At 39.1% G+C, this 17,223-nt stretch overlaps 1 protein-coding gene across 6 annotated transcripts in view; it reads right to left on the bottom strand.

Moving 5' to 3' along the window:
• LOC135208398 (prolyl 4-hydroxylase subunit alpha-1-like) overlaps positions 1 to 17,223 on the bottom strand; it is a 111,816-nt gene that overhangs the window by 43,915 nt on the left and 50,678 nt on the right. For 4 of the 6 annotated variants that reach the window (XM_064240523.1, XM_064240526.1, XM_064240528.1 and 1 more), the window contains exon 2: positions 1,673 to 1,759. The exons of 1 other annotated variant lie outside the window; for it this stretch is intronic. In XM_064240523.1, coding sequence (XP_064096593.1) covers positions 1,673 to 1,688 — 16 coding nt within the window. In that variant the 5' untranslated portion in view covers positions 1,689 to 1,759. Of the gene's footprint in view, positions 1 to 1,672; positions 1,760 to 11,330; positions 11,352 to 17,223 lie in introns of those variants that run through there. One more of the 6 variants, XM_064240525.1, reaches the window with a different exon arrangement.

The following is a 17,223-nucleotide window of genomic DNA, read 5'->3' as shown; positions in this document are numbered from 1 at the left end:
ACACACACACACATACACACACATATATATATGAATTTTTTTTTATCACGTCACCATGTTTATATAAGAGCAATTAGGTGTAAATATCACTTAATTTGCTCTACCACAGCAATAATATATACGTATATATACTATAAGTTTTCCGAAGTTGAATTATAGTTGATAAGAAGTTCGTCGTCTCACGGACTCGAACCGCTGAACACAACTGATTCATCTCCTATGCCTCACTACAAAGCCTTAAGATCCAAGTGCAAGATATATGAAGACATTATGATGTCAGGTGGCGGGAAACAAATCCGGATTCCGTAATCGCGACGAGGTCACGTTGCCGACCTGACCAAGAGAAGGATAAAAGTCCTTTGCCTCTCATACATACATATACCTTCGTTTACGGATATACTTATTAGACCTGGAGTAGACCCATCCCCACCATCGTAGCCAAGTTAAAAAGATTGCCCACTTGGCTACGATGTTGAGGATGGGTCTATGCTAGTTCTCATAAGTATATCTGAAAACGCCAGGTATATGTATGTATGAGAGGCAATAGACTTTTATCCTTCTCGTGGTCTCGTGGTCAGGTCGGTAACGTGACCTCGTTGTGACTATGGGACCCGGGTTCGTTTCCTGCTACCGATTATTATAATTTCTTCATATATCTTGCACTAGGATCGTAAGGCTTTGTAGTGACAAGCGAATCCCAAAAGCTCGAAGAATACGAGAAGTTAAGAGAGAATTGTGGCTATTACAATTACGTATATATCTGGTAATAAGTGGCCAGTAGATTCCACACACCAAATATATATATATATATATATATATACTATATATATATATTATATATATAATATATATATATATATGTGTGTGTGTGTGTGTAGTGAATTCTCTCGCGTTCGCGTTTCCCGATGTATAACACTGAATCAATAAGTATTTTAATACGTTTCTAGTTAGTCCAAAGGCTGATTGCATTTCGAACATCTGTCTAGTCATGCATAATTCATTTTATGTAATTAAACCTGTTTCAGTGATTGCACTTTTAGATTCTAACTTAGAGAATAAATAAAATGCTGTAATAATTCGACAACATTCAGGTTCCGATCAGTAGAGCTAAAGAACAAAAGCGTCACCACGGAACGTCAGTCTACTATCTCTTTGACGGTTGGAACAGGGTCTAACAACCTTTACGAACTATCATGTTTAGAATAAAGGAAGTAATGCCCAAATGTACGTAAATACATATTTCTGTTGGTTATCATGGTTTTGCGAGAAGCGGTAGCACTTGTGCTGATAATACATAAATCAAAGCTATCGCAATCAATGTTGCCGTCGTCTTCCTGGTTCACTGTAAAATCTTTTTATTCGTGTGTTACGCGGCAAATGGAATGAAATACAATAATACAACAGCAATAATAATAATAATAATAATAATAATAATAATAATAATAATAATAATAATAATAATAATAATGGAAACAGCATTTCTTTTTATTCACTGATGCTTAGATAACGTTGCATTAGGGATTAAAATCTGACTAATATGAACCACCTTTCTTTAAAAAAGGGAGTGAATTTTGAACATTGTTCATAATTTCAGGAAGACAGTACCTAGCAAAGCCACCATAAATTGATCAATCATGAAGGAAATAAAATCACAATATAGTAATATACTCACTAAAGAAGATAAACATTTTATGTAGATTCCACGGATTCTGTTTACAGGAGGACCAAGGTATTTATTAGCTTTTCTTGGAAGAGAATTCTGTAGAATAAGAAGAAGTAGGAGATAAATACTTCATTTTCTTATTAAAAAGTAGTGATTATGTTCATGTGAAATAAATAGCTGGGCTTGAAAAACATAAAGTTAGGGATTTGCATTTATTTTATAATATAGAGATTAGATAATATGGAATAATTTTCCTAAGCTTTTTGGTCAATGATCTTGGGAAAATCAACAATTTGAAAATAACAAACACAGTCACTGTATATGAATAAATAAAACATTTATGAAGACGTTATCATTGTTAGCATCACAGCCCAGCTTGACATTAAGTAGTCTGCTATTCTGCGAAATAATTTAAATAAACTCACTAATATTTCAAATAAGAAAAAATACTTCATGCAATTTAAGATGCGGTTTCAATATTACATCTTTTGATCAAAGTATGGGCCACGGTAAGGCCAACACTCCCCTGAATCTCAAAATGCAACGCAAACATACATTTAAGCAGAATTTACGAGAAAGCATAAGTCATGGCAACAGAAAATTACACGGTTGTCATGGTAATCGTTTTATAGCGAAGAATTATATATCAAAGGAAAGGAAAATGCCTCTTCTTCGAGTAGGTCTGCAGCAAGGAGGCATTCGCGCACGTGTTGGAGGCATCTGTTCTCATGATTGTTCGAGAATACTCAGGTGTGGTATGGTACTCAGCAAGCGCCATCGCGTCGTCAGAAACGCCTCGTATTATGATGTAACTTTTCGTCTGGATCCTTCTTAAAAGTTCCTAACCATCATGTTGAATTATAAAAATAAATAAATATATAATATATATGTATATATATATAATATATATATATATATATGATATATATATAAATATATATTATCTATATATATATATATATAACTATAATATATAATATATATATATAGATATATAATAATATTTATATTATATATATAAGTTAATATATATATATTGTAACGTTTATAGATCGTTCGTCTACCCCGCAATAATTAATTAATTCGATTTGGAAAACGGCAGCCATTTCTTTAGAATATCAGCTGATTTTTAGTAAACGCGGGAAACCCAAAACCCGCCAGCTAGAGATAGGAAGTTCCCCAGTTGGGGGAAAAGAGTCTTTTATCAGCTGTAGGGACGTATCTCAAAAGGGAAGGGTGTAGGCAGATTGGTACTTCTTAGACCTATACCTTAAGCTCTCTTTCCTGTGACCCCTCTGCTGGCTGTATGCTTGTTTTCCAGGATTTGCCTTGATCGTGGGGGTTAGCTGACCTCCAACCCCCAAGCAACCCAACTGAATTCTGTCTCAGTCGGCTGCGAGACGTGATCTCGGACAGAGGTCAAACTACCTGCCTTCCTGTAGGCCTACCCAGGGTGTGAGTGGCGCGCCGATGACCCAGGCCTCGGACAAAGGGGTCCCCATACTTTTCTACAAAGAGCCACATTTTCTACAAAGAGCCACTGAACACAACATCCAGGTACGTCTTGTGAAACAACATATTGCCAGTCCCTTATCACCTATTATAATTTTGATCCTCATTCTCCCAATTCAATTTCCAGCAACAAAAGGAATTCATCCCTTTGTTCCCTCTCACTGCCTCATGGCCGCATGCTTCCCCTTGTGTGATCGTCCCAGACCAATGGAGTCATTGCATACTTCAGTGAAACCTTAAAAGTTCCTTCTCCTCAGTATTAGAGAATTAATTAATCAAAGCAAGAAGTCATTTTTCTTTTATGTCGTTTAATCTGGGATTCTTTTCCAGATTCCATGAGTCACGTGCCGTCTCTCTGCCCGCAAGTGTGCATTACCCCAAGTGAATGAAAATCAGCTTGAATTGATTGAGATTATAAGCCCCAACGTGGGGGCCAATATCATTTACCTTTTCTCCAGGCCAGCACGGGCCTTTTTGTAAATAAATAGCTGTTAAGTAACGAGCTGAGTTTTCTGGCGACCTTCCCTCTAAAGAAATTAATAATAACTATCAGTTTACGGTAAGTTAAAGCAATTCCCTCTTGAAATCCCTCAATTATTTCCGTTTACGTATCAAGCCTCTCTCAAGGCCGCTATATACGTAAAATTGGCGAATCTTGCCTGGATTGAACCTAGCTTGCTTAAAAAAAAAAGCTTGTAAATCGCGTATCCGTTGTAAAACGTAAACTGTAAATTATTTTACAAAAAGTAAATCAAGCACACTTGCAGGGAAAGAAGACACACTGACTCACGGTAAGGTATTCCATTCATTAATATGATTATTCTATAACCAATGTTAGCTTAAGTTACGTTTAAGTATTTTTATTGTTGAAGTGGTCAAAAGAGCGTAGGTAGAAATCTTATTATTGTAACGGCGAATGCGCCAGAGCTTTATTTTAGCGGCGAGCAAACAATTTGCCCCGCGAATTCTCTGTTACTTTGTGCTGCCCTCGTAGGAGCTCACACGAACACGTGTGCAGATTAGATGCCAGAAAGGACCAGATCAAACTTAGGAAGTGCTTTGCCAGGGTTTATTGCTGTATTAGAAAGCCTAGCTAGTTAGGAGTGTTTACTAATAGTTACGGCAAAAAGAAGTGTACAATTCTTTTGTCTGTGATATGTTAGGGTATTCATTTTGACTTAGTCATTCATTCCAAGTGTTGGTAACCGCTTACCTCTCAGCTTAAATTCAGCTTAGAGCATTCTCGCGCCTGCGCGGTCTCAACCAGCCTTCGTTTTCGCTCACAGCGGCAGCCATGTTTTTATCCCTTTCAGAATTATCTAAACCATTTAAGCAAAGTAACGTAAGTCTCAAAATTTTAACGTAAATAATATCGATCTCGGTACTAGTATCTATCGTCCTGCCAGAGAAATTAACGTAATTCGCCTGGAATAAGAAAGTAGAATTTTGTGTTGTAAATTGCCTTCGCATTTACAGAGAATCAGCTGATTCGCCATCAATGCTAGCACACCGTGGTGCTAACCCGCTCTTCTCGCCTCACGTGTTTCACCTCGCATTGCTCACTCGCGCGCTGAGCGAAAATTTTATTTCACTTAACGTAACCTCATTTACAATTGTTTGCTAACATCGTTTTCAAATCCTTACCGTAATTTTTCACTTGTCCTTACGTAAAGTTAACGTAAATCTTAAAAGTAGAGTAAATTACAAGAATTGTTAACGTAAAACGCGTCTTTGTAAAATTTCATATTGAAACGCAAATCATTTCATAAGCGCAAGCCGCTAACATTAACGTAAAAATCGTTCACCACGAGCGCGTTATCATTTTCATAAAACGTTATCCAAAAGCAATTCTTTCATTAAAAACGTTAACGTAAGTAAATCATTTAAACGCAGTTCGTCATATTAAACTAACATTAGTAGTTCAATTCAAATATAAGGGAGTTCATTCATATATCATTTTTCACCCTCTCCGAGAGAGAGAGAGAGAGAGAGAGAGAGAGACCAGAATCCATTATTCACGAAGCCAAGAGTACTACATCTACCATTAATTATAGCATGCGAATTAAACCTTATTCTAGTCTCTTGTGTCTTTCATTTACACAGCGTGATACGTACGCGCATGTGTCCATTGCAGTTTGCAAACATTTATTTATTTCATTTACCGAGTACTTCAGCGAGGGACTGAGCATTTTCAATTATCATTACCTGTCGTTGCCCGAGTGGTTTTGTTCATTTTTTATCACAAAAGACTTGCGTATACCGCAAGCACAATTCGCACAGTGTGCCACGCAAATTCATTACTTCCAGACAGGGAAGTCGTTACCAGTTTAGGACTGGCCACCACCAGTGCACGTCAGGTCTTACCATTTCACAGTGCCACTAATTCTTGACACTGTCCATCGACTGGCTGCTGAAGTACTCCCACCTTTTACTTTCTCTCCTCCACCATTACACTCTGCCATGAGCAGTGCCATTTCACTTCAGTATATTTAAGTATACTGCATGTAGTGTCCGGGACACACCAGCACGATACCAGTGCTCCAAGGAAAACGCCTCCATAAATGCCATTGCACCTGTACAGTCCGTACAGGTAGCCATTAAACCTGCGTGTCCGTCCTTACGGAACGCCCAAGTAACTAGTGTGTCCATGTACAAGGGTCAGTGATCCTTCGGAACACTCAACAAAGGGAACGCCTCCCGAAGCGCCGCAATACCAGCCCTAAGTGCTGACAAACCTGCGTGTCCGTCCTTACGGAACGCCCAATTCATTAATGTCCGTACAAAGGGTCATTGATCCTTCGGACCAATCAAGGGAACGCTTCCCGAAGTGCCATTGCACCTGTACAGACGTACAGGTAGCCCTATACCTGCGTGTCCGTCCTTACGGAACGTCCAATCATTAAAGTATCCGCCATTTGGATCACTGAACCATGGAACGCCTCCTCATAAGTGCCGTGCACCTGTATTATTGGACCTACAGGTAGCCCATTCCAACGTCTCCCAAGTTGGGAACGCCTGTAAGTGTGACGTACGCCGCACACTTCATTCGATTTTTCACCTCAGTAGAAGGTGCCATTCACAAAGTGCCACCGAGCACCCAGTCTTCTCAGACTTTTTCTCTACCACGTCGCAGAACGCCTTTCCAAGTGAGTGCCACTTTCCACAGTAGGCACTCCTATTCCATTCCGTACCCTTCCTGGCCATTATTTTCATTTTCATCAGCCTCTACTGCAGCCTAAGGGAAATGTCTTCCCCTGCTTCCCGTGACTTCTTTGCCGTAGAGCTCGAGAGGCTCCGAGTCCTCATAACTCTGGGCAAGGAGGCCGGTTACACTGGACCAGCACTAGACCAGTGGATAAAGGCGCAGCAGGCTGCCGCGCGCCTGCAAGAAAAGGAAGAAAGGGAAAACCAGAGAAAAGAAAGAGAAGCAGAAAGGAAGGCAAGGGAAGAGGAGCGAAAGCATGAGCCGCTCTCAAGGAGAGGAACTCGACATCAAGCGGGAGAAGGCCCGTAAGGAGAGTATCCTAGCTCAAGCCACTCTGCCAGCTTCCAGCCCTGCACCCACTGTCTCTCTTAGTCCCGCCGTCTCTGGTCAGCCTGACATCCTTTCGATTTGCGAGCCTGGTCCTGATCCAGTGCCCGAGATAGAAATTTCTTCCGCACCATCTCAGCCTCTTACCCTTTTACCGCCTACCTCCTCCCTTTTGGAAGAGGTAAGCCCACCAGTTAACCCCAGACTTGTTTCCGAGGGTGATTCAACAGAGGTTTCCTTAACCTCCCCACGTCAAATCACTGCCAGAGAGGACTCTTCACCTGTGCCCGAGCACACTGCCAGCCTTGGTGACTCCACAGATTCGCAACCTGTGGGGGCATCTCGGTCTTATCATCCAGTGCCAGGAAGGAAGGTTCTGGTTCTGGAACACGTTCTCTTCGGCCGAGACTGGGTGGCCGCAAGGGTTCACATGTCTGCAAATTACGGAGGGTGCGTAATTGCAATATTCCTGCCATCGCAATGGCCGTAACCAATCCTTCTTCACTAGGACCCCCAGCTAAGGGCCCTATAACTGTTGCACCCCTCCAAAGTCATTATCAGCCAAGCCACGTCAGAGCCTACGACGACTCTGGCGCTCAAGTCTCCCTGATACGGGAAGACAGAATCCCCCGAGGGGCTACCGTCGATAGACGACAACTAATCACCATCGAAGGTATCAACCATATCAAGCTGATCCTTCCAACCGTGCAATTGAGGGTCACCAGACCTCACTTCTCCAAAGAATGTACTCTTGCAGTTGCAAGCTACATCCCCGGAGGTTACGACCTCCTCCTAGGGCAAGACATGAAGTCTCCCTCACAATTCAAAAAGCCTAGGGGTCCTGACCCCATGTCAATTCACTCCAAAGCAAGGAGTCACCGAAATTCTACTTCCTCTAGGAAGTACATCCACCAACAGTCTCCCCCGTTACCAAGGAGGGAGATTGACCATTCACAGTTCCGTTGCAAGACCTGTAACGTAATAGGGCACTCCACAAATTGGCGTAGGTGCCCTAGCAAGTTATGTGCAGCGGACACTGTCCAAGTCCCACAAGGCTTAGCCTTCCAAAAGAGACAGGACCCTCTGTCTCCCATAACCAAGGGCACGCTGAGAGGTATTGCACCTCCGGTACCCGCCACAGGTCCAGTCGACCTCAACTCTCTGCCAGTACCACTTGGCAGCACTGAGCAGTGCCAAGCTCCAGTCCAGCCTGGACGTAGAGCCACCACCGAACTTGACCTCTGCGCCTGGCCCCGAGCTAGCGCCGGCGCCTAACCTTATCAAGGATCCTCCTACAGGAGATCCTCCAACAGGCATGGAGCTTACCACAGCCCATGGCCAATCACTAGTTCCGTCTTCTTCACCCTCACCACTGTCGCCCGAGGATGAACCTCCGGCAGACCTAACATTCTCACCTCCTCTGGAAAGCCAGGAACTGCCCGACCAGGAGTCAGCCTGGAGTTTTCCCCTTACGACGGCTGTCGCAGCAGCCGGAGTGAGGGCCTCCCCTGCAGTAGGTTCCACCTCTACGACGGTTGCTGCAGATACCGAAGTAGGGTGTTCTCCTGAAATCCCTCAGGCTACCACTGCCTCTGCTCCTGCCGGCGTTTCTGGCCTTTCCCCAGAGTCTGTGCCTCCGTCTACTCCTAGGACTGGTATAGCCAGGTCCTGGAGGAATAAGAAGAAGAAGAAGAAGGGACGTAACCAATCATTAACATATTAACAAAAAGAGCCACATGCTCTCCTTGACACCTGTGCCCGAGGTACAGTGTCGCATTCATTTGCAGAATGATCCTGGCACCTACCCAGAGAAGGTAGCCAGCCTGATCTCTGCCAGTAGCACTAACCCTCTAACCCCTAGCCATTGTAATACTAACCCTCACTTAAATATAATTACCTCATTGCATTTCCCTCCTGGTCAATTAACCACTCATCATCCCCATGCATCATTACCTCTCATTATGTATTTTGACAATTCCGGCGACACATTACTGCTGTGCGTACCACACTCTGGAATGATTGCATCTTCATTTAACTGTATTGAGTAGGTTAGGCTAATGATTTAGTACCAGGGCATTAGGTTAGTAGCAAGTAGAATTTTCAAGTAACCTTATCTAGGGGTAGAGTAGACTGTCGTCACAAGACAACCCGTAGTTATTACTTAGGCTAGGAACTACATCACTACATTAAGTTAGTACACTTAGCATCTTTGCCTATAAGTTAGGTAGGCCACTGTAGTTAGCTGTATCGCTGCTCAAAAAAAACTTCAAGTTGGAGTAGGAGAACTGGGTAGTCGAGACGATCAATTATTTAAGCCAAGACCTTCACGCCCGAAAGGGAGTGAATGCCTTCTTACAGGGGGAGCTGTGACGTTTATAGATCGTTCGTCTACCCCGCAATTAATTAATTAATTCGATTTGGAAAACGGCAGCCATTTTCTTTAGAATATCAGCTGATTTTTAGTAAACGCGGGAAACCCAAAACCCGCCAGCTAAAGATAGGAAGTTCCCCAGTTGGGGGAAAGAGTCTTTTATCAGCTGTAGGGACGTATCTCAAAATGGAAGGGTGTAGGCAGATTGGTACTTCTTAGACCTATACCTTAAGCTCTCTTTCCTGTGACCCCTCTGCTGGCTGTATGCTTGTTTTCCAGGATTTGCCTTGATCGTGGGGGGTTAAGCTGACCTCCAACCCCCAAGCAACCCAACTGAATTCTGTCTCAGTCGGCCTGCGAGACGTGATCTCGGACAGAGGTCAAACTACCTGCCTTCCTGTTAGGCCTACCCAGGGTGTAGTGGCGCGCCGATGACCCAGGCCTCGGACAAAGGGGTCCCCATACTTTTCTACAAAGAGCCACATTTTCTACAAAGAGCCACTGAACACGACATCCAGGTACGTCTTGTGAAACAACATATTGCCAGTCCCTTATCACCTATTATAATTTTGATCCTCATTCTCCCAATTCAATTTCCAGCAACAAAAGGAATTCATCCCTTTGTTCCCTCTCACTGCCTCATGGCCGCATGCTTCCCCTTGTGTGATCGTCCCAGACCAATGGAGTCATTGCATACTTCAGTGAAACCTTAAAAGTTCCTTCTCCTCAGTATTAGAGAATTAATTAATCAAAAAGCAAGAAGTCATTTTTTCCTTTTTGTTTTATGTCGTTAATCTGGGATTCTTTTCCAGATTCCAGAGTCACGTGCCGTCTCTCTGCCCGCAAGTGTGCATTACCCCAAGTGAATGAAAATCAGCTTGAATGATTGAGATTATAAGCCCCAACGTGGGGGCCAATATCATTTACCTTTCCTCCAGGCCAGCACGGGCCTTTTTGTAAATAAATAGCTGTTAAGTAACGAGCTGAGTTTCTGGCGACCTTCCCTCTAAAGAAATTAATAATAACTATCAGTTACGGTAAGTTAAAGCAATTCCCTCTTGAAATCCCTCAATTATTTCCGTTTACGTATCTAGCCTCTCTCAAGGCCGCTATATACCGTTCTAAAAATATATATATAATAGATAGATATATATATAATATATATTATATATTAGTATATTTATACATATAGTATATATGTGTGTGCGTGTGTATGAATTTTATCCTATCACCGTTATTTATATACAAGCATTAAGCTAAAAATGTCGTTTAATATCCAATTTGCTCTACCTCGGAAATAATGCATATATGCATATGTATACCGAAAGGGAATTATAGTTGAAAATAAATTCTCGTCCACGTTAGACGACGAATTTCTTATCAACCATAATTCCCCTTCAGTACACACACATATATATATATATATATATATATATATATATATACTATATATATATATATATATATATATATATGTGTGTGTGTGTGTGTGTATGTATATAATATATATGTGTATATATATTCATATACATGCATTAAACTAAAAATGTCCTTTAATATCCAATTCGCTCTACCACGGAATTAATATATTTTCATATACGTTAACCGAAGGGGAATTTTTAGATGATAATAATTTCGTCCTCTCGGGGATTCAAACAAGCGAACAGAGGAGAAATCAGGACTTCAGTCACATTAGCGAGTCGGTTAACATATATCAAAATATATAATTCCAAGGCAGAGCGAATTGGATATTTAAAGGCACTTTTGGCTTAATGCATATATATATAATATATATATATATATATATGATATATATACACATATGCATATATATATATATATTAGTTATCAAAAGCTACGTACATGTAGATAAGTATTAAACATACACATATTATATTATTTTGATGTTGTTGATGATGCAGATAAATTATAATGGTTTCTTTCCGTTTCCCTATGAAATTCACCCAGCCAGAGAGTAGATATTAAAAATACTACGTGTATGCTAAAGGAATCGCTTACAAAATACTTTTGTTTGCCGGTGTAAATGTATCGCAAAATCCTTATTAAATCAGCTAACTCCATCACTAACATTACTACTGCACTAATTAATTTTCAGAGATTCTTAGCAGCCCAACAAATCTTAAAAAGATATATTATTCTCGTTTATCACTAGCAACTCGTTTTGTACATTTCTCATATTCCAATTTACATGAAGAAACTCAGTACAAGATCTTATATCATCATATTCTTGCTGATGAATTTGGGTTGCAACTGAATTTGGTATCTTTTTTGGTTGAAGGTCACTGTCCTTTTAGGATGGGATGAAACTGTAAGAATGAGAAAAAACTTGCGTCCACTTCACTTCGAATAGAGCCCGATAGGAAACGGCACAGGAGGAAATTACATTCACAGCTCTGTTTTCACTGGCGGAACGCTGGCCAAAACTGAGTCGTGGTTTTTGTCGAGAGCAGCATTGTCTCCCCCAGCACAGGTGTTTCTTGTTACAGCAGTGATGGTTTTAAGCGGAAGAGGATTTGACTTACAGTTATGCCAAGCAGGTATCATGAGAGGAGTGAAATATCTTGGGAAAACTATAACATTTCAAGATTTTGCTACTAAGAGGTGCTTATGTAGCTTAATGATATTCCAGACTTCTCACGGAGTTACACGTGGAATCATTCTTGCAATTTTAAGGCCTCGCTTAGGAAACATATAACAATAACATTTAAAATGCCACCCACGTTACTGCGACATCTCGCTTGGTGCTAAAGATTTCATGGTGAAATTCCAAACCAACTCCCGACGTTTCCGAAACTATAATTTGCTTTTACAGCGAACGAAATAATAGGATAAGGCTGCCCAAGCAAGTATATCTTCGGCCATTTTGACTTGGGGAAGTGGTGCGCCAGAATGGTTGACTGCTGAGTCAGTCTGTCTGATGATATACTATACGTCATAATCTCGCGCAGATAATTTTCTCTGTTATGGCTGTCGTTATTTTAGCATAGCTTTGCGACGAGTTTATTGGCGGTGGCTGAGCTTAGGAAATTCATCTTCATATTGTTGCTACGAAAAGGAACGTGCTGTTGTTGAAGTTCATGATTTTGTCATTATAACATTATTATGCCGCAACGTCGATGTTTCTGTCGCGTGTGTGCATCTTCTCTGCTTTTGGATATAGTAGTATGTCTTCAGAAACTCCTACCAGTACCCGGCCCCCGCGAGAGGCTAAAACAATTATCACATTTTACTACATATGTATACTACATCATAGTTCGTAAACATCACCCAAATATTTAATCTGTTTTTACCAAAGTCACATCTAACAGCTGTTTAGAAATATACAGTAAAGATATTTAAGTTATCTATCTAACTTATAATATCTATTTTGTTGATATTCCAAGATCTTTTTCTGCTCTGAGAGAAATAAATCCACCAAGCTTTTCTTTCAGGCGTCAGTGATGAACCAAGTGGATATTTAGTTATCGTAGTTTGAAAAGACAGGAAGTATGTTGTATCTTTCCGTGTCTAGGTGCTTTCAACGCAAGGAAGTAAGTCTAAAAAATTCTTTTTTATACCAGTGTTGCAAGATGGAAAATGGTGAATGTTGCACTTATTGGTACTTAAGTCTCGAAAGCTAAAAGGATTTAAATTACCAAAAACACCAAGAAAAGGTTCAGTTTCGTATCATTTAAAATAATTCTTGGAGAAATTCAACTTTGAAAAATTCCATTCATAGATTCACCAGGAAAGGGGCGAGCCTTAGGTGTGTTTGCACATAAATAAAGAATTATAATTTTTACGTCTTTTGATCGACCAAGAACAATAATAACAGTAATAATAATATGAGCGGGTACTGACTCACAGAATGGAAAAAAATCAGTCTAATTTTCTGATTCTGGCCGATGTTGTAATTTTAAAGTCCAATTTTAGTCTCTTGATATAATCACCCAGTCAAGGAAATCAGTTTATCAATAAAAGGGTCAGTAATCTGAGGATAATTAAACCAATATAATAATAAAATAATCGCCAGTAACCGTGGTGACGAAAATCAATGTTATGTGAGTTTGAATAATCCCAATGAGCTAATTATAACTGAGTACATTTTTCATTCTGTAAAATAATGACTAAAATGGCAATGGAAATTTGATTCAATACGTATTTACAACTATCTCAATGTACTCTGGATTATGCACATGACAGACTAGCCATTGCTTTCAACTCACATACTTGTTCTGTTACCAGTAGTAAGTTGTGACTTAAACTGTCATTTTCTAAGCGACTTCAGCATCAAACCTGAAAAAATGCATAAAATGTACTTGCGAGAAAAACAAGTCCTGGAGTATTCGTACACGTAAAGCTTTATCAATTCAAGATCAACCTGTAATCATCTCTTTCTAGCACTAAGAGTTGCGGTTCTTTTCATTGTACACTATTCAAAATAATCGTGCTGACGTAGAGTCATAACAAAGACTTGCAGCGACTTGTTTTTGGTATTCCTAAACACAATTCTAAATGCATAAAGATGGAAGTATACTCAGTTAAATAAAAGAAATAATAACACACAGGACCCCCCGCGTTTCCTGTGATTGCAATGGGCGCAAGCAAGATTAATACTATTCAAAATGAACTACAAAACTGATATATAAAGGTACGACATGTTCTCACCTCCAGGTAACAGAAATATGAACTGACGACTGAAAATGTTTGCAGTTATGTCCTGCCAGGTGTGTTCAGTTCTTATTCATTAACATTTAGGCATGCTTAAAATACGTGCAGATTACCTTGGGTACGCAAGGTTGAGCTTCAAGTAAATTTTTCGCAAACTATTTCAAATAATGATCTTCTAGATGTGAATCCAATTAGGGAGATGCCGAAAAATGCTTTTATGGTGGGTGATACATTAAAAACACGATGATAGTTACAAAGAAAACGACTGAAGAACTAGGAAATATATATCTCTCTGATGAGCCCTAAGATTTGCTTCAGTAACTTTCGAAAACTATCAGTTTATCGGCTTTGCTAAAAACTATCAGAAACTTTTATGTTATTATGTGCTGCTAAAAACTATCAGAAGAAAATAAAAAGATACAGGATATAAACCGAAGTCAACTAGGTGGAATACTTTCCCAAAGTAATAAATGAATGTATTTATGCAGTCATATATATCTGTGTGTTTGTGTTTTTAGTAAATATATGCGTATATATGTCTATATATATATAATATATATATATATATATATATATATATATATATGCTTAAAAAATCACAGTAGATGCACGTGACTTCATTAAATAAGCGAATACCACAGGAAAATGATAGGCAGAAATCCAAGCGCTTTCGTCTTTACTAAGACATTGTCAAGGAATTCATTCTGCCTATCATTTTCCTGCGGTATTCGCTTATACATATATATATATATATATATATATATATATATATATATATATATATATATACATATATATATATATATATATATATATATATATATATATATATATATATATATATAATAACGAGTATAAATTGAGTAATGCATTGCTATTAATATCTTATGCTTAGCAAACCTATTACAGATTTTTGAGCAATTTTTTATTTTCTGTAGGTGTCTTAGCATTTAACATTCAAATGATTCCTTTATCTCTATTCGTGCGGTGGTGGGCTCTATTGTATCTTTAAATGCGAGTCCTCACTTTTCTTCTCACGTTCATCAAAGATGGGATAGATATATTGACCGGGTCATCAAGTGGAACTCTGTCGTCAGACTTTGTCTCATGAACTCGAGGGAACAATGAAGGCAATCGTTATTTCGCAATATAATTTTTCGCAGTGAAATATTCTTTAACACTTCCTAGGCTTTGGTGAATAACCATTACTGCAACAATGGGAGAAAATCAAGGCATCACTTTTATTCGGGAGAAATCTCTGTCACTATTTAGCACGGCAATTACATCTCCATTGAACGAAATTTTTTCAATGTAGTTTTTACCGTTTAATGCGTTTTCCAACTTAATCTTGTCAAGTTAGCTTGTTTCCTATCATGGCAAAAAATCAGATAAACTAATCTCTAGCGCTTGCTATCTCGGAAAACTGCAGTTTTTGACTTTTATCTTTTAACCCTTAACTTACAATCTGTCAGCCGGCGATGGATACTACACATCACAGCATAGTTAGCAGCGTGTCGTACATGTTGACCCAGGTGTGCAGGCACACTTGTGTACACAATATGTTCCTGACCAGAATCAGAGCTTTCAGACCTGTAAGTCTAAAGTGACGTGGTCAAACTTCATGTTATATACAGTTACTCAAACTTATATTACTGTCTTTACTTTATGAACGAATATCGGTCCTACTCTTACCCCTTTTTGTTTAAAGTAGTTTCAGCATACTTATATTAGCACCAGAACTCACATCAGCTTCTGTAACTTTACATACTAACCACTATCCTATTTCAGAATAGTCTTTAAGATAACATTCCATACTTCTGAAATTATGAAAATCCCCCCTCCCCATCGCCCACCTCACCCCCACCCCACTCTCTCTCTCTCTCTCTCTTCTCTCTCTCTCTTCTCTCTCTCTCTCTCGCTCTCTCTCTCTCTCTCTCTCTCTCTCTCTCTCTCTCTCAGACTACATCGATCACATCGAAATCTCCGCTTTTTTACTTATACGCTTATTCTTTATTGATTTATAACTTTATTTTCATAATAAAACATAAGTTTAATCTGTAATCTAATGAATGTTTGAATTTGTGAATTATTATAATACTATAAGAAGAGGAGGATGATTGTTGACAAGTTCTCTTTCTGCTGTTTCATTAAGGTTGTGCCTTAATTCTAAGGAAAAGCAACGCCTTGCACTATAAATACCTGGCCTAAAATTGATTTGATTGCCACATTGTCACTGTCTAGGTTCATTTCTCAGAGAGTTCTTGTAAATAAAATGCTAATCCTTCAGTGTCTATTCTGTTTAACGGGCATTCTTAATACTAACTTTGAAACTCTGCAAGTGCCTGATCCTTCACGACTACTAAATCTTTGATCGATAAGATGGAAACTTACTTGTAACCTCTGCGGAAACTGTAATCTGTATTTTCTTTTATTCTGGCGCAAATGCAGTTGGCGGTAACTTGATGTGATTGGTTGAATGTAACACGCGCGAATAAAATCATTATATTTCACATAAGTACTTCGTGATCCGAATGAAAACTTATTTAATAACCTAAATTTGTCAATCAAATACCTGTAAATGTTTGTTATTACTACTATGGATTATGTTCATATGTCGAAAACTGAATAGCCTTGTTGCCGAAGTCAACGTTTTGAAATGTGTTTCGAAAACAGTTTTTCATACATTTTAACGCAGATTGGAATAAATCATACCAAATATCAGAAGAAACACGTTCTAAAGACTTAAATTTATTTAAAACGCAGAATTCATAGAAAATACTGTTCGAGAAATTTTATGGGGAGGTAAAACGAATGCCCACCAGTATTTGATGACAGACAATAGAGCTTGTTGGGTTTTGGCCTTTCTAACCCAGTAAGCACTTGATAGCATGGTGTATTATTTTGGATGCCTTTTAGGGATTATATCTGCAATTCAACAGTTCTGTGGCTGTTTTGATAGGTGCGGCAACTAAATGCTCATATTTATTCATAAAAATTCTTTGTGAAAACTGATAGCAAGATGGAATAAGTAGGTATAGTGTAAACGTTAAAATCTAGGCCCATGCTACACCGGTCTCTCACATACATACCAATTATATTTAAAGAAGAGGCTTATCATTTCATAAAATACGTTAATAAATAAATTTTCTTCAGATGACTTTGACGGGACAGTACAGCTTTCAGTTTGGGAAGCACGCTATGCCTAGGTACAGCTTGTGCCTTATCTACGGACAGCACACACAGCAACCTAGGCCTAAGATGATTCCCCAACTAATAATTGTTATATTGCACTCAATTCATTATATATATATATATATATATATCTATATATATATATATATATATATATGTGTGTGTGTGTGTGTGTGTGTGTGTGTGTGTGTGTGTGTGTGTGTGTGTGTGTGTGTTATCCTTTCTTTTCTTTATTTATTCCCTTCAATTTGTTTTAGTTTATAGATCCTTTATCGTTTCTTG

The sequence above is a fragment of the Macrobrachium nipponense genome, chromosome 35 (assembly GCF_015104395.2).
Source record: "Macrobrachium nipponense isolate FS-2020 chromosome 35, ASM1510439v2, whole genome shotgun sequence".
Classification (NCBI taxonomy): Eukaryota; Metazoa; Arthropoda; class Malacostraca; order Decapoda; family Palaemonidae; genus Macrobrachium; species Macrobrachium nipponense.
This window is presented reverse-complemented; position numbering and strand designations above follow the sequence as displayed.